General features: G+C 45.9%; 1 protein-coding gene across 7 annotated transcripts in view; it reads left to right on the forward strand.

The window, feature by feature from the left end:
- The window catches only part of LDLRAD4 (low density lipoprotein receptor class A domain containing 4), a 294,851-nt gene that overhangs the window by 251,439 nt on the left and 20,243 nt on the right, over nucleotides 1–23,169 (forward strand). For 5 of the 7 annotated variants that reach the window (XR_008746606.1, XM_055800311.1, XM_055800309.1 and 2 more), the window contains one exon: nucleotides 20,487–20,641. Coding sequence is in view for 6 of the 7 variants with exons in the window: in XM_055800311.1 (XP_055656286.1) it covers nucleotides 20,487–20,641 (155 nt within the window). In the remaining variant the exon portion in view is untranslated. Of the gene's footprint in view, nucleotides 1–16,711; nucleotides 16,828–16,851; nucleotides 17,487–20,486; nucleotides 20,642–23,169 lie in introns of those variants that run through there. The other 2 variants (XM_055800312.1, XM_005241272.4) reach the window with 2 other exon arrangements.

Below are 23,169 nucleotides of genomic sequence, written 5' to 3' on the forward strand. Positions count from 1 at the left end.
TTGCTGTAATACAAATAAAAGGTCAGAATGAGCTAATTTTACCATGATGTTGTTTAACAAGCATGGATGAAATGTGAAACCAAGGTCTTTATAGATCCTCATAATTAAAGATCCCACTGTATAGTTCATATTATTTTTTGTTACTATTTTTATTTGGGTTAACTATTATTACTACTGAGCAATGGCTTCCAGTCCAGTTCAAGTAATTTTGTTCCTTTTATCTGTTAGCTGTATTTCCTGCCCAAAGCCATTGTGTTGTTGCTTTAAGATGACATCCCCTGTGCTGTACCCCAGAGCTAGATGCAGTAATATATGAAAGTGTCTTTACACACTTCACACTATTATGATGCTAAATTATTTAGGTTTTTCAAAAGGCATTTAGTTCTCTGCTGAAAGAGGATTCAAATGTGTACAGCAGTGGTGGTTATTACTCTATGTATGTTTGTCCATAAATGCATATGAAAGGTAGAGATGTTAATTTTAGTTTCGCTGAGTCTACCAGGCTGGAAACTGAATGTAAATCTGAGTATGTATCTCTCTCTTGCGTTTGCCTCTAGCAGCTTTTAGAGTTACGAATGCACATTTTTAATGACTAAATGTAACATTAACAGAGAGCCATTCTGCCCCAATTGTTTCCAAGAGAATGGACTTGCTAGAGACTGCTTTTAAGTAGCCACATCTGTCTAATCAAGGTTTCCCCCATCCCCCTGGAAAAAAAATAAATTAAAAAGCAGAGAAAATGAGATTATTCATTTCTGTGCAAGCTTCAGAGTGGCAGCTGGACTGCCAAGTAGAAGGAAGAGATCATGTTGTATGGCTGCATGAAAGACACTTTCCTCCAGAAGCTGGTATTTTTGTTCAGCCCTACAGCATGTGGGCAGGAGTCTGTATGGTACCACCAGGGCTGGGATGCAGTGGTGGTGTCATGATGGGTAACCTGCTGCATTCTGCAAGTGTGGGTGTGGAAAACAGCAGCAGAGGTGGAATACTGTAAAGGGTGCAGGGTCACCATTAGGTTATTATGTTTTTCTTCCAATTTTTCAACAAAACCCTGCTGCATTTTAGGAGTTTAACAGTGAAACAAAAATATTTTGGAAAGCCATCATAGCCTTTCTCTTCATTTTGCCTTTCTATGCTCCCTAAACACAAGGTGCTGCTTTGCTGGATGTTGGGGCTGGACGTGCAGGCTTGGTAGCATTACTGCTGCATGCTTGCTCTTTGCAGCTGTGACTGGGAGAGGGCCAGTGCCTACATGGTGGGACCAGCCTTGGGCTGAGACACCCAGGGGACGAGTAGCTTCCCCGTGTCAGTGGGGACAAAGTGGTCCAGCTTCTGCTCCTCTCCCCTGGCCTGCCACAACAGAGAGTTTGTGGCTTGCAGAGAGCAGGGAGGATACTTGCCTTATTCTGCCTATGCCTCCAGGCAGTTTCTGCAAAGCAGCTAGCCTCTGGCATCTTGCTCCTGTGTTGAGGAATGGGTATCTGAGTCCTGTTGGACAGGCTTTGGAGTTTGGGGGGTCTATAAGGGGAAATGGAGTTTGGCTAGCTAGAAGACTCCATCAGCTCCTGGCACCTTCCTGTTCCCTCTTGTTCCCAGTAACGTGAAACTGATAATCTTAAATGAAGTGGTTAATGTACATTACTAAAAAAAAAAAGAAAGTATATCGCAAGGTTGTGTGAAAAGTCAGAGAAGGTTTTGACCAACCCAAGGACAAGAGCGATTCAGAAAGGCGTGCAGGCAGCTGGTGATGAGGTAAAGTGCAAGAGATCATCCCTTCTCTGTCCCACCTATGCCAGCAGATTGGGAGGCCTTTGCTGGGTGAGGCATCCTGCCAGCTCCCTGAAAGGAAGGCTTTCCAGGGGGGTCAGGGCTTTCACACTGCTCTACCCCCTGACCGGGCTCATGGGGGCAGGGAAGAGACCTGGAGCAAAAGGCAGCACAACCACTTTTAAGGGTATGACCTTAAAGAAAGAGGTGCTGGAAAAGCCAAAGATAAAGACGGCCCAAAACATCCTTAAGGCTGCCAAGCCTAAAATTAGATGCAGGCTAGGCTTTGTTTTCCTTGCAGGCTCACATGCCACATGCATCTTCCCCCAGTTGGCCTACTCCGTGATGACGGCGAGTGCTGACGCCAAGGAGCACTTGACTCCCCAGGAACAAGTTTCTTGTGACTTTCTGTGCACCCCATTGTCACACGATGGGAGCAGGCAGGCGACACAGCAGAGCTGCCATCACATGCAGGCCCACACGGTGCGGCACTGCTGACAGCAGTTATCCTGGGACTGTTGCCATTGACAGCCAAAATGTTGTTGACTGCCGGGAACATTGAAATTATTATTGGTGAGCAGATGAGGTATTAAGAGCAGAGTTGACATTAGGAGTCCATGCACATGACACAATTCACCATGTCACACATTGGTTTAAAATGTGGGCAGTGGATCAGGAGCCAGTAGCAGAGAGATGCTGGATACCACACCCCACGTGCATGTTATAACCCTTTCTCAGAGGCTGTCACTTAGGTTTTGGCAGGGCACCTATTAACAGTTATGCCCAAAAAATCCACTTGTGCTAGATGGACAAGAAAAATACGCATTTGGACATAGATTGGCCATTCTGGGTGGGCCAAAACATTGAAAGATTATACTTTGAGCTGCACTTCTGTGCAAATACAGTTTGATTCTCATGTCAGTGCATTAAAATGGAGTAGTGTGACCATACAGTCACTACTGTTTAAGATGGTGTATCTGTTAAGCAGACATGCTGTTAAATCAGACTTACTCTGTGAGCTCTGAAACAGGCTATCTTAATTTTATTCAGAATTCGCTTAGCACTGTTGTATCCACATTATGCAGCATAAAAGCCTGTTAGATACGTGCTCACCAGGGAGCCCTGTGACTGAGCGAGAGCCCTTCTGATCTGTTTGCCAGGTTGCTACCAACTCTGCATGAGACTTGGGCAGTTTTAGAGGGGAGGGATACAGGTAAAACTAGCTGCTGTGCAAGGGACTGATCAGCCCAGGACATTCCAGGAACACAGAATTCGGTTTTTCATTTTGCTTCTCCCTGCTTGTCCTGTTTCCTCCAGCTGCTTAGGGAAAGCAGCAGTTTTACAGCTGCCTTCTTTAATCCCCTTTCACTGGACTGCAATTTTACCCAAGCAGTACCTACATTAAAGGAAGGGAGAGGCACGGAGTATAAAGCTGCATGAAGGGTTTTACACTTGTCTCCTTGCTTGCTGTGTAGCCAGGATAAGTCATAACCGTTTTTCCAAATCCCTGTGAGTTTTTCTTCAAAATGAAGTGATTAACTTCTTCTGTAAACTTCCCCTTGTCTAGGGCATCCAGGCCTTGTGCTGAGCTTGACAGCATTCAAGATCGCCTGCCCACATAGACTATTAGGTTCTGCTTATCCTTCGTTTCCACTGCCTGGTGAAATATTAGATAACGGGGAAAGAGCTTATCTTACATGCGTCTGAACTGACAAATATGGCAGCCTTTCAGTAAAAAGGCTAATGCAGACGAGGCCTTTTTCCTGGCTAGAATAAGAATGAGGCCAGCGCTTGTCTTCTGCCACTGACAACGGTCAGATGCGTGCAGCATGATTTCCATAGCATCCAGACAGTCAGAGCACCTAAATCTACCTGTCTAGTCAATACATCAGCTTTGCTGGAGCGGGGAGCTGAAGTTTGTCATTGAGGCGGGTTTCTAATGCAGCACGAATGGATCTTTCAGCTGTACTCCAGGGTAAACATTGTAAGCCACGCAAATTTATTTACCAGCAGTGACAAATAACTGTGTCAGTCACTTTTGTTTTCTTCCCTAAATAAGACATTCTCTATAAATGCCCTTATGGATTTAATTTTTGCAGCTTTAACCAGGGGGGAGGGGAAATGGGGGGGATTTCTTGCTGTTTGAACAGGTTAATATTAGTGTTTTTTACTCTCTGTGTTTCTGCACATGAAAAAATGAGTTTAAGTTTGGACTCGATGATCTCAAAAGTCTTTTCCAACCTAGATGATTCTATGATTCTAATAAACTTCAAAGGGACCCATTTCAGGGTTTTAACAGTTTGATGGTAGCAGCTGGGAAACACTGTCCTGGTATCAGTATTGAGGTGAGTTTGGCTGAAAAGCATAGCTGAGAAGTCTTTACCGTGCCAGGGCTACCTGGAGGGGGAAGAGGAGCAGGAAGGAGGGGGCTGCTTTGCCCGCAGGGTGCTGAGCAAGGCCTGTTACTCATTTCAGAAGTTTCTTGGCTTGTCTCAGGCATAGAGCTGTGCTTGAAGTTTAACGCTTCCATTTTGAGAGAGTACTCACCATTATAATGTGGCATATTTCTACATTGCATTCATACAGATATTTTGGGAAATTGTTTTCCCAGCCGTAAATCCTAAACTGTACATTTGCTGTCAAATTCTCAGCCAACAGCTAAAACCCAAAGTGTCTGACAGCTCATAAAGCTGGGGATCTAGTGGGAGAAACCGGTAGCCTTTTCAGAAATGAAGGACTAGAAGTTAATGGGTGGCTTGCTGCAGTTCGGGGAAACACAAGTGTGCTCTGAATAGAGGAAGTGGAAAGAGTCGTTAGTTGGGCAAGCCAGACACACCTAGACAGCATCCTGAGCTGCTGCCAACCCACACGGGGTTTTTGGACCTTTTCCAGGCTTTGTTCCTGAAAATAAATTGTTCAAGATGGGAAACTTTGAAGATTGCATTGACCAGTGAGCTGTGCCTCTGGGTGTGAGCTTCAAGGGAGAGAACACAGGCTTTGAATTTGGGCTAGAGGCTCACAGAGAAAAAGCTGTGATCAAAGTTTAGCCTACATTTCATATGTTTGCAGGAGGTGATCTGCAATTTTTTTGTTGTTTCTCCTTATCAGTGAGGTTTATTCTGGCCTCAGAAATTGAGAAAGGGCTGTCAATCTGATTATTTAGTTTAGCTATTGACTTGCTTTGTAGCTGCAATTCATATAAAATGATTGCTGCTGGGTCTATTTCACAGGAGCAGCACATGAAGAAATTAACATCTATAAACCATTCAGAATATGTAAAACAATGGATATATGCTAAGTATTACGTTATTTATTTAATACTCTGATAGCCATGTTGCAAAACAAATGAAGAGGTGGGGATATCTTTTGGAACAGAATATACTGCAGTGCCTGCCCTGATCTGCATTAGACATCTGCACTGTGAAGTACAAGTGATGCTGAAAGATGCACTGAGAAAACAAATGGGTTACAATACTGTCGTGTTAGAAATGACAAAATGTGTAGGCAACAGAGAAACTAAAACTACTTCAGTTTCAGACATAATTGTAAAGTATTAACTGAAGAAATACAGCAGGAAAGGTAAAATATGAACAGTTTGGAAACTGGGACTCACAGTTTCACTTCTTTATATGACAGAAGCTCTGTGCTAAAAAAAAAAAAGAGCAACTTTTCTTTTAGCTGAATTTTTTTTTTTCAATTTAACACTGGAAACCACAACTCTTACCTATAAAAGTAAAAAAAAAAACCCAACACCAAAAACAAAAAAAACCCCACCTTCCTGAAATTTTTTTCAGGTATTCATGTTTAAGCTGGCTTTAAGGAGGACACCTACAATGAACAGAAAGTCCTAGTTGAGCTTTCACAGCAAGAAATATGAGAGCACATGAAGCAAAAATGCCAGAGTCCTTTCAAATTCAAAGTGTCTAAGCTGTCTGCCCAAAAAAAGGATAGATTCAAGCTGGGAGCCAGTTTGAGTTGTATGACAGATTCATGTTCCTTGTATGCACAGCCTTGGCTTGAGCAGTTCCCTTCTTCCGATCTTCTGTGTGTAAAACAGAAACCAGATATATTGACAGCAAGGTAAAGTTATTTGATGTGTCTATAAAAAACAGGATAAGAGCTGGAAAGAGTGTCCCATTTTCTAATTAAATCTAATAAAACTGTGCTAATTCAGTGACATGCAGCTTCCAAGGCAGGAAACATGGCAGGTAAGGTATCAGCAGGTAAGCAACTCAGCCTCGCCATCCCTAGTGTGGTACAGAAACGTTTCTCAGACTTCATCCATGAATCATCGGTGATTAGTGCACGGAGATTTCTCTTGTGAGACCCTTTTGTGTACCTACTGCAGCCAGGGAATCAGATCCCTGAGAACAGAAGTAGGCTGGGAAGCTCTTTCCGTAGTGTGTAAACTTTGTGAGGAAAGTAATTGCAAGCTTGCACTGCATTCGGTTGCGACTACAGAAATAGGAGTGGTGCAGCATGTACAGGGAGTATATACTGCCCTTCCTGAGGGTGGGGGCTGCGTGGCCAGGTCTTTGTCACATGCCACAGGGAGTTTGTATGCGTGGTCCTTGTGGTGTGGTGTGCCCAGGCATCGTGGATGGGAGCGGAGGTGCATGGGTGCACACAGGTGTCTGATGAAGTCCAGGCGCACAGTGTGTGGGGGAGGTTGAGATGCTGTGTGCAGGTGGCCAGCACGTGCCTCTGATGTCAGACGTGTCCGAGACCCTGCACACTCACTGAGTATGCACTGCACTGGCAAAACACGTACTCTCACGAGTCATTTGTCTGGGACTTCTGAATGGCAAAAAGCCTGGTCTGAGCTGTTATGCAGATCAGGATGTCAGGCGTCCTGAAATCCTGGACAAATCCCCTTAGTGCTTTTGGTAAATGTGCAACTGGGATTTGCTGTTGTGACAGCAGATCCTGTGGTAAAAATACCTGTCTCCCAGCACTGCAAACCTGACTCGCGTCCCACAGGTAATGGGTGAGCAGTCGGTGCTGTTTCTTGAATTTTTGTGCAAATGCGTGAAGCAGTCCTGGTGGCAGGGGATCACAAAGCTGCATTGCAAAGCACTTGCCTGGCTCAGGCCAAATCTCTGCACCTGTGGCTTAAGACTCAGCAGATCAGAGGTATGGCAGAGACCCCTGACCTCAGACTGAACGGGATGATGTCTCTGCCCTTTGCTTCTCCAGAAGGCTGCATCTGCCCTGCACTTGCCAGTGCAACTTGACGGTGTGGAAGGTGTGCGGGCAGTGTCCCCTCCTAGGCTGGGCAGGAAGCACAGCCCTCTCCCTGGAGGCTGCATAACAACTTGGGTTTGTTTGCTTTTAACCCTTCACCTTAATCGTAATTTTCATTAGGTTTCATTGGGTTTTTTTATTAAGAATTAGGACTGTGCCAAATTTGAAGCATCAGTAGTTTCACTACCACAATGGGGTAGCGTAGAGTGAGAGGGAGTGAATGTGCTTTTCCTGCTCTGTGTGTGCAGGCACACATGAGAGAGCACAGTTTCTCTGTAACTCTGAAAGTTAGTATCTTACTCTCCAAACTTCCTTTCCCACAAGGAGATTCACCCAGAAGGTCTCACCCCACCCAAACAGGGTGTAATGGTATCTCTTTAGTGGGCTACACAAAAATGCTACCGGTGAGTCAGTACAGTGTCGGATGTACAGTCGTACAGAGTGTGAACATAGGATGAAGTAGTTTGAAATGCAGCCTCCCATCCAAAAATACCAGCCAACCAACTGTAAGATACATTAACTGTCAGTTCCCAGTGTGTCTGTTGAGATTTCAAGCAAATTTTGGTTTTTGCTGGCACACAAAGGAAAATGCCATTGCAGCCACTTGGGGCCTGCCTTCTGCTCATCGGGAAAGGGCACCACTAGGCAGATCTTGAAAATGCACCTTTATGATTTAAGTGCTCATATGTCGTCTTCAAAAGTGGCTTAGCAGCCCAAATTTCATAGAGTACTGGTATCAGGCGGTGTGTGAAGACTGGCGCAGGTGAGGCCGTGCTCTGTGGAAGCGCTGCGTAGGTGCTGCTGTGGTATCAGGAGAGGGAAGAGTGGGGACAGGCAGGGAGAGCTGAAGGGACTTCCCTTAAGTCACTAGAAGGTCTGTGATAGAGCTGGGGAGAGAAGTTGAACCTCAGTCTGATGTAGCTAGTAGACGATGCATTCTCCTTAAACATCTTTTATGCCATATATTTGGGGCAGTCTTGTATGTGCTGTACGCAGGGCCATTTTTCCATTTCTTTCTCAGTCCCTGAAGTCCTCCTATGAAACACTTCAAGTTTAAGTATACTGTACCAAATTCAGTGTTATGCTGGTAGTACAGGGGAAGAAATGGATGGAGGAGCAGTGTTAGAAAGCACCCCTTCAGCCCTTACTGAGACCCCAGCTCTGTCCTAGAGTTTGTTCAAAAACATCCATCCCTCCTGGATTGCCTGGGCTGAGTAACATCACAGCCCACCAAGTAGTGGGACGCTGCTATTCCACGGATGAAGCAACACTGCATTGCCGGTATCATTAGGCTGCTGGTTTTGCTTCTGGCTCTTGGCTTCCACCCTGAAATGATGGTGTCACTGGAGCTGCCTAGAGGTACAACAGTTATCCCAGCCTTATGCAGGGTACAAGAGGTTGTTGGTCTTTATGGTAAATGGTCAAGCTGCCTTCCTGTCATATGTGCAATGTCTCAGAAGTGGTTTGAGCTTGTAGATACCATTAATTATGTTGAAAACAAGAATACTGTCATTGTGCTGGGTAGGATTGGCCTAATTTTATGTAAAGTCGATGCGGATTTAAGCTTCGTTTCGAGTTACTAGGGTGCTGTCCATCAAGTCATGTTTGGAAATCGTTTTTTAGAAGCTGTGCCAGTTTTAACATGCTGCTTTAATATTTTTCTGGCTGCAATAGGGCAAGACATAGAAATCGTACATTGTCATCACACAGAGCTGTGAAGCATGGGGTTTTTTGGTTTGTGTTTTTTTTTCTTTCTCTCTCTTGCACTCTGTCATATGGAAACCAGATCAAGATTATGAAATTATTGCCCACAAACTGTGATCTTTTTTCTCTTTTGTGGTGGGGACTGACAAGTCAGTGATGGCTTGGTGCTGTTGGTACTAGCTGTTCATGCTGCACGCATTTGTATGTATCAGGAAGTGCTGAACTTGGCGTGCTTCTCGGTTGGCACACAGGCTGGTAAAACGTCAGATTTTTAATTGTGATAAAGTTCATGAAAGAAAAAATTATGGCAGATGTTTCCTTTTGTCAGAGCTGAAGTGAATCATTAAAATGTGATATGATGTACTATGAACTAGTCAGTGTAAACATCATCCCTGTGAACATGTCAAAAGACTGAAGAACGTAGACGATTCATGGTAATGTCAAAAACCATGTGGTCTGAATGCTGTATTACCAAGCTCTTCTCTTTAAATGCAGAGCATGAATCTTATGAATTTTTATTGCCTTTATACAAAATGAAAAGATAACATATTCTGCTTTGGTAAAAATAGCCTGGTAGCTTCTGCAACATGGTTGTCATTTCGCTGGTGGTATACTCAGAGGTCTGCTTTTCACAAGCAGCAGTGAGGTATCCGATTCTCACTGAGCACTGAGCTTGCTTGCCTAATTCCCTCTTTTCTAGAGGATGTATTTTTGGGAAGTCTTACTCCTTTGCCAGTCTGAAGGAAGTGGCAGAAACGCCGCTGCTTGCCGAGGAATGCCTGTGATGATGCGTTAAAAGTGGCTCCCGATAAGTGGTTATGGAAAAACTGCAGGAAGCTTCTGACGGCCAACATTCTCTGTGGACTTTCTCTCCCACCTCCTCACATCCCCTGCAGGAGGATTATTGTCTACATGCTCACTTAGGCCATTAGTCAGAACAGAAGTGCATTAGAAACTTCCTGATGCTTCCCCATGAGCTGAGTACATTGTATCTGCAGTTATTCTCATTGTGGCTGGTCTAAGAAGTCTTGACTAGATTCTGATTCTTATTCCCAGTGTTGTCAGTTCTCAGTATTTTAACATAAATTAAGTGGGTTTCTTAATGCTTCAGCTGTTGGAATCAAGGGAGTTGACGAATATCTTCATTTTGACATAAAGGTCAAAGAAACACCGGAAAGATGTGATCGAAGTGTACCCAAAGTCTTGTTTTATGCCACTCTGCCACTCTTTGATCTCTGATTTGAGGGAGCTTGACTTAACAGTTTGGAATGCTGTGGATTAGGAATAAAATATTCTGTTATATCATAAAGTGGCTTATAAAGTGCAGCAAATCCAAATAATTTTGCATGTCAGAAGTCTCAGTCCCCACCTCTTTTGGGGATACACTGAAAGTGAGGTGAATGTGTTTTGCAGAGCAATTTGAATACTTCTAAACTGTGGCCCCCTTCTCCAGATCAATTACATTGATTTACTGGGGAAAATGTGTGTTTGTGTGCATGGACATACACAAATTGTATACAATGTATTTTATTTTAAGCAGGGCTGCAGAAGCCAGAAGTAATGAACTTAGTACAGAGATTCAGTGATAACAGTTGTTAATGGCAAGGCATCTGTAGTTTTTGCACCATGGTGATTTGTGGAAATGCACTGTTCTTTTTTAAATCAGCATAAATTTTTACACCTCTCTTGCACCATAGGAACTTAATCCATCATGAAAACTCGGTAGAAGCTGCACCATTGTATCCTGAGGCAGATGTGAAATTTGTGTGAGTCACTGATTTGTGATCAAGCTGAAGGAAACTGAGTCTACAGTTCTTAAGAAAGAAGCCGCCCATTTGGGATGCATTTACGCAGCTCTTTTTGTATAAATCATTAGCGCTATAAACTATCCATTGTTGTTAGGAGAAGAAATTTAACAATGCAAATAAAACAAAATACTGTGGCAGAGCAATTTTATGCTTGATTGTAATGTTTAATGGCATGTTCTCATAAAGAGATTTTCCCATCCTTCAGACCTATCATGTCTGTGACTCCCTTGATTTCCAATGGTTTGGATGTCCCCCATTTTATTCCTAGAGTTGTTTTCTCTAGAGCAATTTCTGTAAACATGCTGCAGCATGGGGTTATCCAGGGTTAATTTCCCTTATGATTACACATCCAGACAGCATATATGTAAATGCGGCAAGACAAGTGATAAGAAAACTGTAGGATAAAAGAAAATGAAGAAAATTCCCTTGTTTTGCTTGTAGATCCATTTTTCAGTATCAGTGTATTTTCCTTAATTTTCAGTGTTAATGCTAGCTTACATGGGCATCCTGGTTCTTTAAAAGCTTTATTTTTCTGTCATCGCTGGCCTAAATTTTTGCATTATGTTGATTCCCTTTCTCTCCCCTATCTCTTTGGATATTTCTTCCAGGTTCCTCTCTTCATCCTTTACTTTCAGGTACTAGACGGCACCATCATTGAGGCAGAGCTTTGTATCTCTAAACCAGCTGGTTATATTAGTGTCAGAAATAAAAATACAGCGTTCACATTCTACTTGTATTTTTAGTGCTTTACTGTAATCCTGGTTCTACTTTCCCTTCTTATCTCCATTCTATGTCTTGCCCTTAGGTTCCTTTTTTTAGACCAAGGTTGATGGGTTTTCTTGTGATCTTGGAAGGTTTCTGCACTGTCCAGCTTTTTGAGGTCTTCCCATACACCTTAGTCAGAAAGTACTAAAATATCTTGATAGTCTGTTAATCTGCAGTCAAGTGCCCATTGTTTTCTTTTCCTGGCTGCCAAGGAGTTTGTTGGGAATTGAGATTTATGGAGTGAATACTCCACCTGGCAGGAGACTCTCTGTAACTCCTAAGTGTGTTCTTCAGTGGAAGAATGAACATTCCTTTTTGTGTGTAAAATACTGCTAATAGCTTATTTAGCAACCTATATTTCTACAACAGGGCTTTCAGTTTTGTGTTGGAGGTGGGTTCTTGCATATGCATAGATTCTAGCACCCATGCTAATTCCGTCTCTCATTTAACTTTCATCTGTTCCTATGGTAGGATAATGCATGATGTGATCTCTCAGCTTTTTAATGTGGTTCTTAGTGCATCTCTTCTAACTCCTGTTTGAATGGGCTAAAAAAAATACTAATAATGAGGGATGATTCTTCCCTGTACTTGCTGGGAATTGCGTGGAAAACACAGGGAGCTTAGGCAGGGTAGTCATGCTGCAACCACTGAGACTCCACAGAGTCCAGTACCAGATATTAATTGCATGTGCTGCAGGGAGAACTCTGAATAACAACAGGATTAAGAAAAATACGTTGGTGATCCTTTCTTGCCTTTTCCTTAAATGGCTCATTTTTACAACTACTGGTTAGATTTGAGCTCAACGTAAGGCAAAAGCTGTGGAATGTGATCAAATGAGGGATGCAAGGGGTTGCAGTATTTTCAGCACAGCTGATTTTGTTCACGGTTTTTTAATAGAACTAAATGGAGGATTGAATTAGTCGATGATTAAAATAAGTGGAAGCCACTGTATTACAGTGTTCGACGTAATGGGTACCTGCGTGAAATTTTGGTTCTCAGTCACCCAGTTGCTTCGTCCCTTTAGGGTTATTTTCAAGGTCTGAGTAGCCTGGACTGATTATCACCCTCAGATTTACAGCTGCCTGTCCCTGCGTAGAGTTTCTTGTTCCTTAGGCGTCAGCACTAAGAAATTTGTATCTGTTTTTCAGCAGTGGCAGACGAGCATCAAAGTTACCAGCAGTGTAATCTCCAGGGTAAACAGGGCCAACACATTATGCTCGCTGTACCATTTAACCCTGCTGGAGGAGATGACTGTAAATTGCCTGTGTCGAGCTGGTGCGTGAGGACTAATAGAACTGCAGTGGGGATAATTCATGAGTAGATTTTCTCACTCGCCAGTGTAAACAGAGCTAGGGCTAGTCAGGTCTGAAACGGTGATTGCTTTTAAAACAGCATGTTACAATTCAGTGTCCCAGGTTGAACCCTCCTTCCAGCACAGGAAAACAAACCATCGCATGCGTGGCTACCACATGGACCACGCAGGCTGTGCAACTAACTATGCATATGAAGAACTGCTTTGTTTTTCTAGGAAATGAGGTTTGGAGGGAGGTCCTTAACTGCAGATTGCAAAGGGTGATTTAGAAAAAGAAAAAAAAGAAGAAAAAAACATCAATTTCACAATCCTTATTAATGCAGAGTAAAGAACAGCTTGAACAGGGAGTTAATTTAGAGGCCTTGAATACTGTCCTCTTCTGCATTAAATCCCTCCACCAAACTTGCGTTTTTTGGGTTGTGCTGATAATCTCTCCACACTGCTCCTGTCTGCTTGTGCCTTGCACCTGATCACATTAAATACAATGACATAATAGATATGCACCTGCTGGCAAATAAGTTACCTGAATTCACTGCCAGCGAGAATAGCACTTTTCCTTTCCCTGGGGTGGTGCCATTCCTCAGTATCTTTTTCTGACAGATTTAACCTGTAAACTCCAGACTTAATGGAAAAGGTGAAAATTTGCTCCAGGAAGTGGCAATTTGAGAGGTGGGGGCATTTGGTGTGTGTTTCTGCGGTCACTTGAAGCCCATCCAGGGTGCAGACCCTTACCCAAAAGGGAATGGTCCTGGTCTTCTGCTCTGTCTCTCACTGACCGTTTCCTGCTGCCTTTTGTTGTGTTGGCATCAGCATTCACCCAGCAAGCAATTTGACTTTTTCCACTGTGAGCAGAGACCTGGTCCAGCTCATCTGTGCTACAGCTGTGTCGCTGTCCGCGGGTGCACTGGGGCTGGCACAAAACGGACAGCGGGAAGGACCCAGGTCCATGCTCCCATGGCTGCTAGCTTGACATGGGGCTGGGATTGCAGCAGGCAGTGATTACCTGGGTACTCCCAAGACCTGCCTGGGCTGGCTGGGGGGCTGAAAGCATAGCTCCCCCCCCAGCAGGCACGTGTCACCCCAGCCTGTCTTTGGCTGTGAAGCATCATCCTGGTGCCGCCTGGAAGAGGCACATAAGGATGCATGCCCCTGTGTGAAGCATTAATGGTTGTAGACATGTGACCGTCTCAGATGGTTTTCAGGGCTGAAGTTAGGTGCGTGGCTCTGAGCTGTATCAGGGAGGGGGAAGCACCTCCGCGCACACGCACACACCCCCCCCCACACACACTGTCCAGGTTCCCCAGGTGAGTGACCACAAGGGGCTGACTGCAGGCAGGATGAAACACTCCCTTATTTTCCAGTTTAAGACGGGGTTTTTTCTTTACTTTTCAGAGTAAGGGCTGGCCAAAAGCCTGCCCACAGTCAGTAATGTCTTTAGAGAAGCAGAGAAAGAAAGAAGGAGGTAAGTAGCAGAAATGCAAAACTCCTATTGAGAAAGCAGCACCTGTCCAGTTTTGGTCACCAAAGCATAACGCTGTTTTCTTACACTTAAGAGATAATATCTTTGCTACTAGTAAAACCAAAAAATCGGCTTTCGTTCTTGTGGTTTCCAGAATGAGTCTTTTGTTTTCCCAGTCAAGACCGAGGAGACAGATCAGTAAACACATCCTTTATAAAATTTCACCTAAATGTTACCAAGTTTAATTAGCCCTTGGGTTTATCATTAATATGCTAGACTTGCAGTGGCTTGTGGAGGAGCATGATGACTCGGTGTGCCAAAGCCTGCTTAGGTAGCTTCAACCCTGTCACCAGAGCAGCCGACCTGCTCAGAGGTCATGTGGAACCTGCTGCTGGGAGGGGGATTTTAGAAGGAAGCCAGTCCCCTGTCCTTGTTGACAGAGCAGCTTTTCTGGGCTATCTGGCACTTACAACGCAGTTGTTCAGCCCCTGAAGGGGTTGATTCACATTAAAAACTTGATGATAAATTCTTAATAAATAGCCAAATATTGTTCTGAGGATGTTCTTGAGGATGCTTATCAGGTGCATTGCTTATGGATACAGCACTCTTAATGATTTTGCAGTCATTATGCCTGCGCTTGTACAGTAATACTAAACAAATTTTGGTGGGTAGGGAAGTAGTGGGCTAGAGAGGGAGTAAAGCGTATAATCTTACCAGTCTCTCTACATACCGAATTCCCAGTTTTGCCGAAGCAGTTGGCTTGTGTTAGAAGGTTAATGCCCTTCAGGAACTGAAAAGATTGAACATCCAGGCTTCAATTGTAGGAGACCGAAGTAAAGAAGCAGTGTTAATACTAATACATTAATTTTATTTTTTCTGCTTATAGTCTTTGAACTACACACATCTGAAACCAACTTCTCATGTTAAATATGAGGTTTGGGAATGATGCGTGTGGGTCAATCCTTGGCTCAGAAAATCTGTTTGACACTTCAGTCCTTGGCAACCGAGAATTTGCAACGGGAAGGTAATCAGCCTCAGCAGCGACTCTGTACGCACAAAGCAGGCCATGCCCATACAACAGCCATGTTTAAAAGGCTGGTCTGTTGAATCAGTTGTTTTCAAAGTAGGCTAGGGGAGATGAGATTGTAGTTTGGAAGGTGTTCCACATCTGCTGTCTGAACTGAATTACTTCCCTTTGCTGGTAATGGTGCTGTAGTCTGTTAACACTCCGCTTGCACAAAAGCATTCCATTGACATACAACTTAAACTCATTCTGCTCTTCTAGGAACTCTCGGGATATTTATTTACAGTCCACAATCACTGTCCCCCAGCCTGACTGTACTGTTTGGTTTGGGGCCTTAGTCCATGCAGTATCGAGCTGAACATCAACAATCGTTTAATAAATCCAGACAGCAGGGATATAGCCTGTAACCCAGCAAGGGAGCCTGCTGTGTGCTGCGGATATGGGTATCAGGATGTGTCTTCTAGTATTTTCAGCACCCTGACTCTTCTGCATGCTGGCTTGGCGGATGACTGTGTGCAGGCTGGCTCCTCAGGCTCTTTCCCCTGTTGGCCTTTGCTCCTTGACTTTAGTCAGGGGATCCTTCTTTTGGGGGGGGGGGGGACTGGTCCATGAAGTTCACATATTTGAGGTGTGGGGAGCAGCAGGTCTGTCTCCATGGGCAGGCCTAGAGCATGTCTGGGGGCAGCCTGGGCCATCGCGGCGGTGCTGTGAGGGGGAGCGGTGCTGGCGTGGGGCTGTGACGAGCCAGCCAGCCCACTGGAAGCAGGACATGCTGCAGCCCAGCTCCTGTGCCTTCAGCAGCTCGCAGGAGCTGGCCGAGTACGGACCATCGGGTGAGCTCTCTTCTCCTGCTCACACAGACACGCACTGGTCTTGCCCGCTGCTTTGGGGATGCTACCCCAGAGACTTAACGAGCAACGGGAGGGGGCTTGGCCTTCCTGGTGGGGCAGGTACAGGAGGAACATCCCGGGAGCGGAGGGACACACCGCTCACGGGTAACGGGGGTCCTGGCGAGGCAGGGACCCCTGCGGGGCTGGGGGCAGCCTGCAGTTCGGCTGCCGGGCTCCGACGGTGAGTGCGGGGTGGGACGGCAGGCGGTCGGGCTGAGGCCCAGCCGGGCTGGCTCCGCCGCGGGGCAGGGGAGGGCGGGCGCTGCTGGAGCCGGGAGCCTTGGCCAAGAACCACGCGTGCGGCTGGATCCCCAGGCTCGGGATCCCCGGTGCTTTCCTTTCCCCTCCCCCTTATTTTTTTTTTTAAACGCGTGTGCGTGGATCGCTGGCGGTGACAGGCGCTCTTTCCTCTGGGGGTTGGCGCGTTACCGTATTGCAGCAGGGGGCGCCTCCCCGTTATTTTACACTCCCCCCCCCCCCCGACCACGCCTGCGGTGCTGCGCGGGGAAGATTCCGCGTTTTCCGCTTCTGCCGGTTGTGTGCCTGCGGCGCGGGACGGGACGGGACGGGGTCCTCTCCGGCGCCTTTCGAAGAGCCGCGTCCCCAGTGGGGATGGCTCGGTAACGCGGGGGGCGTGCCGCTGACCCCCGCTCCCCCGCCGGGGCCGGCAGCCGACGGAGGCGGGCGCGGCGCCGGCTCCCCCGCGGGCGCGTGACGGCGGGGCGCGGGCACGTGCGGGGGGCGGGGCGGGCGGCGGCGCAGGCGCGGCGGGCCGGGGCAGGCGGAAGAGCCTGGGCGCCCCGAGCGCCCGCCGGGCCGGGCCGGGCTTAAAGAGCGGCGGGGCGGCGGCGCGGGTAAGCTACGCACCTTCCTCCCCGCGGCCCTCCCGGCCCCGCGCCGGGCTCGGCCAGGAGCGGGGCGGCCGGGGGCTTTGTCCGCCTTTTTTTTTTTTTTTTTTTTTTTTTTTTTTTTTTGCTCCCGGCGATTCACCGCGATATTCTTTATTGTTTTCGGGGTTTTTTTACGATTTTTTTTTTTTTAATTCCTTCCGCACCAGGCGGGGCCCCGCCGTCCGGAGCGCCGAGCCGCCTTTCGTGTCCGTGTGTCCGTGCGAGCGCTCACACGCGCGGCCCGGGGCCCGGGTAGCGAGGGCGGCCAGTGCCGGCCCTGTCTGCCCGCTCCGGCCGGGCCGGCGCTCCGCGGCGTGCGGCAGCTGCCCGGCGGCGGCCGCGGTGTGAGCGCCGGGGCCGGGCCCCGCCGGTGCGCTGGCGGGAGGGCCGGCCGGCCGGGAGACTTGTCTGTCGGTCCGTGCCCGCGTAGGGCTGAGCGGGCAGCCTGGGGACGCTGTCCCCCCGCTGGATGGAGCCCAGGGCTGCCGGTGATGCGGTGCCCCCCGCGGGGGCTGGCGGAGTGGTTTGAGCCCCCCGTCTGCCGGAGGCGAGCATGTCCAGTGAGCAGCTTAATAGGACAGCGGTGAAGGATGCGCGGTTAAAAGACCTGTTGTTGGAAAGAGGTACCCGCCTGTTCGCTGCTGCGCCCGCAGGGGCAGGGCTGCGGCGAGCCCGGGCTCCGGCTTACCGGAGCGAAGCCCAACTTCGCGGCTGGCGGAGCCGGGGGACGCCGTGGGGGCTTCCCTGGCCGGGGGGGGGGGTCTGTCTGCCGAGGAGGACTGCGGGTGGCGGTCCAGGTGCTTTCGCTTGCGTGCATGTTGACGGGGTTATAAATAATTTCTCTTGTTTTCATGCTTTTCTGTGGAGGTGTCGTCATTCAGTATATAGTTGCTTTTTCCGCGCTGGGCACTTACCATAAAAAAATACTCTACTAGGAGGAGAAAAATGTATTATAAATGTGATTTCCTGCGTGTAAAGAAACAGGTATATGCAAGTGTGACAGAGAGACTTGGGGAGGTAAAAAACCGTGTCGTTTCTCTTCCCCAAGTCTCTTTGCCAGCTGACAGCGGAGGAGCCGGCTGGAGCAGGTGCCGGGGCGGGGGGCGAGGCGGGGGCCGGCGGCCGCCGGGAAGCACTCGCGGTGCCTTGAGCGGTGCCGGTGAAGAGAGACCGCTGCAGCTCTTGTTTTTTCCCTTTTTCCTGTTAATAACCTAGTGAGTAGCAGGAGGGCTAGTCAGGAGGAAGGGTGAGATTGAAAATTACCTTCCTTTTTTCTTTCAATCCATACTTTACAGCAAGGAAATCCTCTCGAATATCAGTAGGGTGTTCTGTTGCAGTTTGCATTTGCGGTGTAAAGCTGGACTTGGAAAATCCTGTGTGTTGTGGTTTTAATTTTCTTTACTATGTGGCCATGTTTTAGTCAAACATTTCGAAATTATTCTTCCCCCCTGCCAAGGGAAATGCTCAGAGACCCAATCATTTATTTCTAAAGGAGAGGTACTGTCCCCTGCCGCTGAGATGCTGGAGCCCTGATAAATTTAGAAGACTCTGCCCTTGGCAGATAGAGAAAGTAATATGTCATTCCAGTGATCTTTGCATTCTAGGAAAGCCTAAATCAACATTGCTTGTTTTGCATGTTGCCCTTTAGCAACAGTCTCTCAATTTCCAGTCTAAAGTATTACACGGACCCCCCAAAAAAGGTTTTGTTAAAGAAACCCTTTAGTACTCGGTAGCTGCAGAATGTGATTTGCAGCAGTCGTCAGTAGTGTTAAGTCTGTATTTTGTTTGTGCTTCTGAGGCAAAACCCCCTCAACTTTTTACTTAAACGTGGGTTTGGTGGGTTTGTTTTTTAATTAATGCTATGCTTCCTGCCTTTTGATCTTTTAGTGCTGACATCATTAGCTTCCAGTGATGCGAGGGGGGGTGGAGGGATGTTGCTGCACTGCATATGGGATTGATAGCAAAAGTGAAGCAAAGCACTGACTAACCAAAATTTTTGAAGATGTTCTGCGTGGTGAGTGGATGGTACTTAACAGCAAAGAGAAAGTAAATGATAGATGTATTGTTGCCCTTTTACTCTTTGCTTAGCCTTAAATAGGTTTAGTTACTCCTACTGAGATGATTGCAGAACCTCAGCACTTAGATGGTGGTGTGCCTGTGCCCACTGGTAACTTGTGACAAACAGCTGGACCTCAGCACCAGCCTCCACTGGACACCAGTGCACTTGCAGCTCCTGTAATCTGAGGTTTTGTTTGGAGATCTTAGAGTCTTAGGTTTGTAAGAGATCTTAGAATAATGAAACAGTCTTGGACTTCCTTTGGTTCCACTGCAGGTCACTTTGGATTTTATGTGTGAAAAGCATTTGTCTAGCTCGGCTTTATAGTTGTGTTGTGTTTGCATACTGCTGTTACACAGAAGGCTGAGGATGACTGCAAATGAAAGAGATGGGGGGGGGGGGGGAACTTGTTTTCTCTGATTGCTTTGTCTTTTTGTTTTTGTATTTTGTTTATCTTTCTTTCTTTATTGGCTTTTTAAAACAGAAAATTTAGTATCGCTTCCCCAAAGTCCATTTTTTGGTGTCCAAAAAAATAACAGTACTTCTGGGAAGTGCCAAAACTGAGTAACTTGCACTGCTGCTTTGCTTTTTCTGCCAGGCTAGCAACCAAAAACCTCTTCCCATTAACTGGAGTTGTCTTTCAAGATGAGAGCATCCCCTGTGAGCGATGTAGTTTCCATAGAAATATCAGCAAGTGTGTAACTCCAAAGGGCAATTCCTCCCCTTGCTCATCCCTGCTGCTCCAGTATAGCCAAAAGGGTGAAAGAGTGACTCATTTCTAAATCTACTTAATATTTGTTGTATAGGCAGGACTTCAGATAAGATGATGGGCTCTGATGGAGTTGCTTGTAATTGTATCTCTTGCTACAGCCAAGGCCTTGGTTTCATTTTTAACCATAGTGGAACATAACTTGTTTTAGAATATCAGATCTCTTTTTAGATTTTTACTTGAATGGGAATGTCCTAGAACAGTTAATTTTTATCTAGTTGGAGAGAAGCAATTGAAGAAGACGTTGTATGTAGATTCAATAGGGAAAAAAAAAATCCCCCTCTTGATTTAGATAGCTTTTGTGCCGTTTAGCTGGTTGAAAAATCAAGAGTAGTTTACTAGATAGTGTCCCGATTCCTTTCTCTGTGGCCTCTGCTTTGAAGCTTATGGAACCCTCTGGATTCAGTTGGCATTGCAGGTGGCTATTAAAATAGAGTGGGGTTTGAGTGTCTTTGGTTTGTTTTTTCTCCTAGTGAAATCATTTTATTCTCCAGAAGGCTTGTCTGTACTATTCATGCTGAAGAATTTGTTACTTGTGAAGGCTGCAGAGTAGTATCACCAAGAAGTTTCTTAGCTTTGATCTGCAGCCACTAATACTGAATGATGGGCACTGCCAAAAAAATATTTTCATACTACTTTGGAACAGTGTTTTCTTCACGAAACTTTGTGAAATGGACAGCAGTAACATCTTAATCAAGATCAGTCTTGATGGAATACTGAGGATTTTTCAGGTTATTGCTTTGATGGATAACTTTCTCTGTGTGATTGACATATTTTCCTTTTTTTTCTTTGTTTTAGCTGAACTGGAGTTTGTTCAAATCATCATTATAATTGTAGTTATAACTGTTATGGTGGTAGTGATCATCTGCTTGTTGAACCATTACAAACTCTCGACACGCTCCTTTATCAACCGACAGAGCCAAAGCAGAAGACAGGAAGAAACTTTGCAGACAGTGAGTATGAGCCCCTTGCACCAAATACCTTCTCTTTGCGCTGTACGGGCCTGCGGCAAAGCCTTCTGAGGAGCTCCAGTACAGGCAACTGTTGAAAAACTTCTCATGCCACTTCCAGTACTCCCTATAGTTAGGTCTTTTGCTGAGGTTGTATTTGTCAGTAGAACAAAAAATCATAACATAAATTAAGATATGATTAATTAAAGAGTTATTATTTTAGACCCTACTACGTTTTATGTAGCCTATTTTCATTTTATGTTTGGAGGCTCAGATGTGACATCCTGTTTGCTGCTGCTGTAATTCGAAGGGGAGTGGAGGGGAAATGGATGGAGACCACCTGGGGTACAAAGATTTGAAATAAATGTTGTTTGACTTTCCATGTATTTACTAATATCCTGGAGTTTTATCACTATTGCTCTTTTGTGAAGCTACAATAACTGGTTTTTTGGATTCAAACCACTGGCTCAGTAAAGGCCTGTGTTTGTTTCACTCAAATTACATCAAAATGTAACATTTGTTTTACTCAAACAAGAAAATGATCCCTCCAAGGACTGGAGTGGTTAAGATGTGTTGTTACAGAGCCAAACACTTAAGACAGTCTCAGCTGAGACCTCTTAAGGCTGTCTTTTGTCAACCCAGCAGTAAATGGGCCCCTAACTTGCCTTGGGACCAGGAGTTTGCTGGGTGGTATGCACTGCTCCCTTGTGAGGGTTTAACCACAGGGTGTCTGTGGCCCTGGAACATCCCCCCCCAAGCCAGGCAGTATCCTCTGCTGTTGCAGGGAGGTCCTTTTTCTGATGTGCTTTTCAATGTCCCTGGAGTGGTGCCCCTTGGCCTCTTTGCTAACTGTGATAGCCAAGTGGCCACTGGTGGGGATAGCATTTTGGTGCATCGAACTTCTGGCAGCAGTGTTGGGTTCACACTTTCATTTCATTTTGTTGTCAAAAAACCTGACTGTAGCTGAGAGGTGTAGCCCCATAATGGTTTACACCAGTCATAAGTCCACGGTTTCACCTTTCTTTCCATCCTGGTCCTGTGTTTCCTCCTTCTTTGTGCTTAGGGAGCTACTGGGGTCATGGTGAGAGGCCTCAGGGGACTGATCTGGCTGAACACTAATCGTGGTTTTTTTCAGTTAGATTTCAGCCAGATAAACGACTGAAATGCCTGGGCCAGGGAGGAGACAGGGATGCCACAGCCAGGGCTGGACCTGAGCAGCTGCTGTGGAGCTGGACCCCTGGCAACTTGAGTTCCCAAAGGTCCCGCTTAGCGCATCACCTGCGCCTTTTTGCTAGGGTGAATAGCTCATACCTTGGAGGCTGTGCAAGGACGAAAGGAGCTGTCTCCTTGAGGGGAAGTAGCCTCATTCTCTAGTGCTTTGGTAGCACAGAAATATTTAGCTCTTAATTTGCTTACAGACAAAACTGGAACTTGTCAAACCTTGAGCCCTTGTGGACTTCAGGATTGGAAAAAATGGCTGGATTAATTTGTGTTACTCTTAAATGGATGCTGTCATTCAAGACCCACACTTCTGTCTGAAAAATGTTAGCTAAAATTGCTAAAAGTACCTAAAACTAAATAATTTGAGATAAAGGAAATGCATTTTCATCTTCACACATCTTTTTAAACTGCAGTAAGCTGTCAAATGCATGGAGTAACGCGTTCCTTTCTATGGTTTGTTAGTATTTCTGTTGTCAGAGCAAGTGATGCCTTTTTCTCTTAGATGCAAGGGAGGAAACATCACCTTCTTGTGAAGAAGAACATGCAGTTTGGTGGTGGAGACTTAGGAGCACTGTAGTATCTAGAACTGCTCTTAAATAATTTTTAAAACACTGACTCAGTTTCAGTTTGTCACCCTTTTCAGTCATGATAATCATAGGCAAGTGAGCACTTCATGGGAACTGATGATTAGTTGGCGAGAACTGGTTACTAATTCTTCTGAAAACTCTGGTATAGGTTTGTCGTCATTGACTCCTGGATTTCTGATAGGCTGAAGCTGGGTCATACTTGTGGGGAATGGGACTTAAGAGGTCTCTTAGGTCAGATGTCAAATATGTTTGAGTTCCCCAGTGCCTCAGGTGTTGGAAAGACATTATGATAGAAACTGGTTGTGCACTGCTTACAATGGAAACCTGAAAAGTGGTGTGTGTTGCGTGAGGGTCGGGAACCTAAAGCATTTGCTCTGTGATCTGAAACTGGAAATGACCAGTCTGTTGTCATTGTCCACGGAGGAGTGAATTGTACAAGGGAAATCGCGTGAGCAGTAAGATGCAGGTTAGATTATATAATTTGAAAAGATGTTTATTTTTTTAACCAGGCAGGCCTTGTTCTGTGTGCAAATGCTGTTGATAAGTGGATTCTCTTCCAAGGGAATGGTTTTGTGGGGTGTGTTTTTTAATGGTATATGGACTCTGAAAACAGGTTTAAGTGTTTAGTAGCTACTGATGTCTGAAGAAAATACCATTCTGACTCAGGCTTTCTGTTGGTGGAGGAATAGTGAATGGAAATAGAGGAAGTTTGGCCGTATTTCT

Source organism: Falco peregrinus, chromosome 3 (assembly GCF_023634155.1).
Source record: "Falco peregrinus isolate bFalPer1 chromosome 3, bFalPer1.pri, whole genome shotgun sequence".
Lineage (NCBI taxonomy): Eukaryota > Metazoa > Chordata > Aves > Falconiformes > Falconidae > Falco > Falco peregrinus.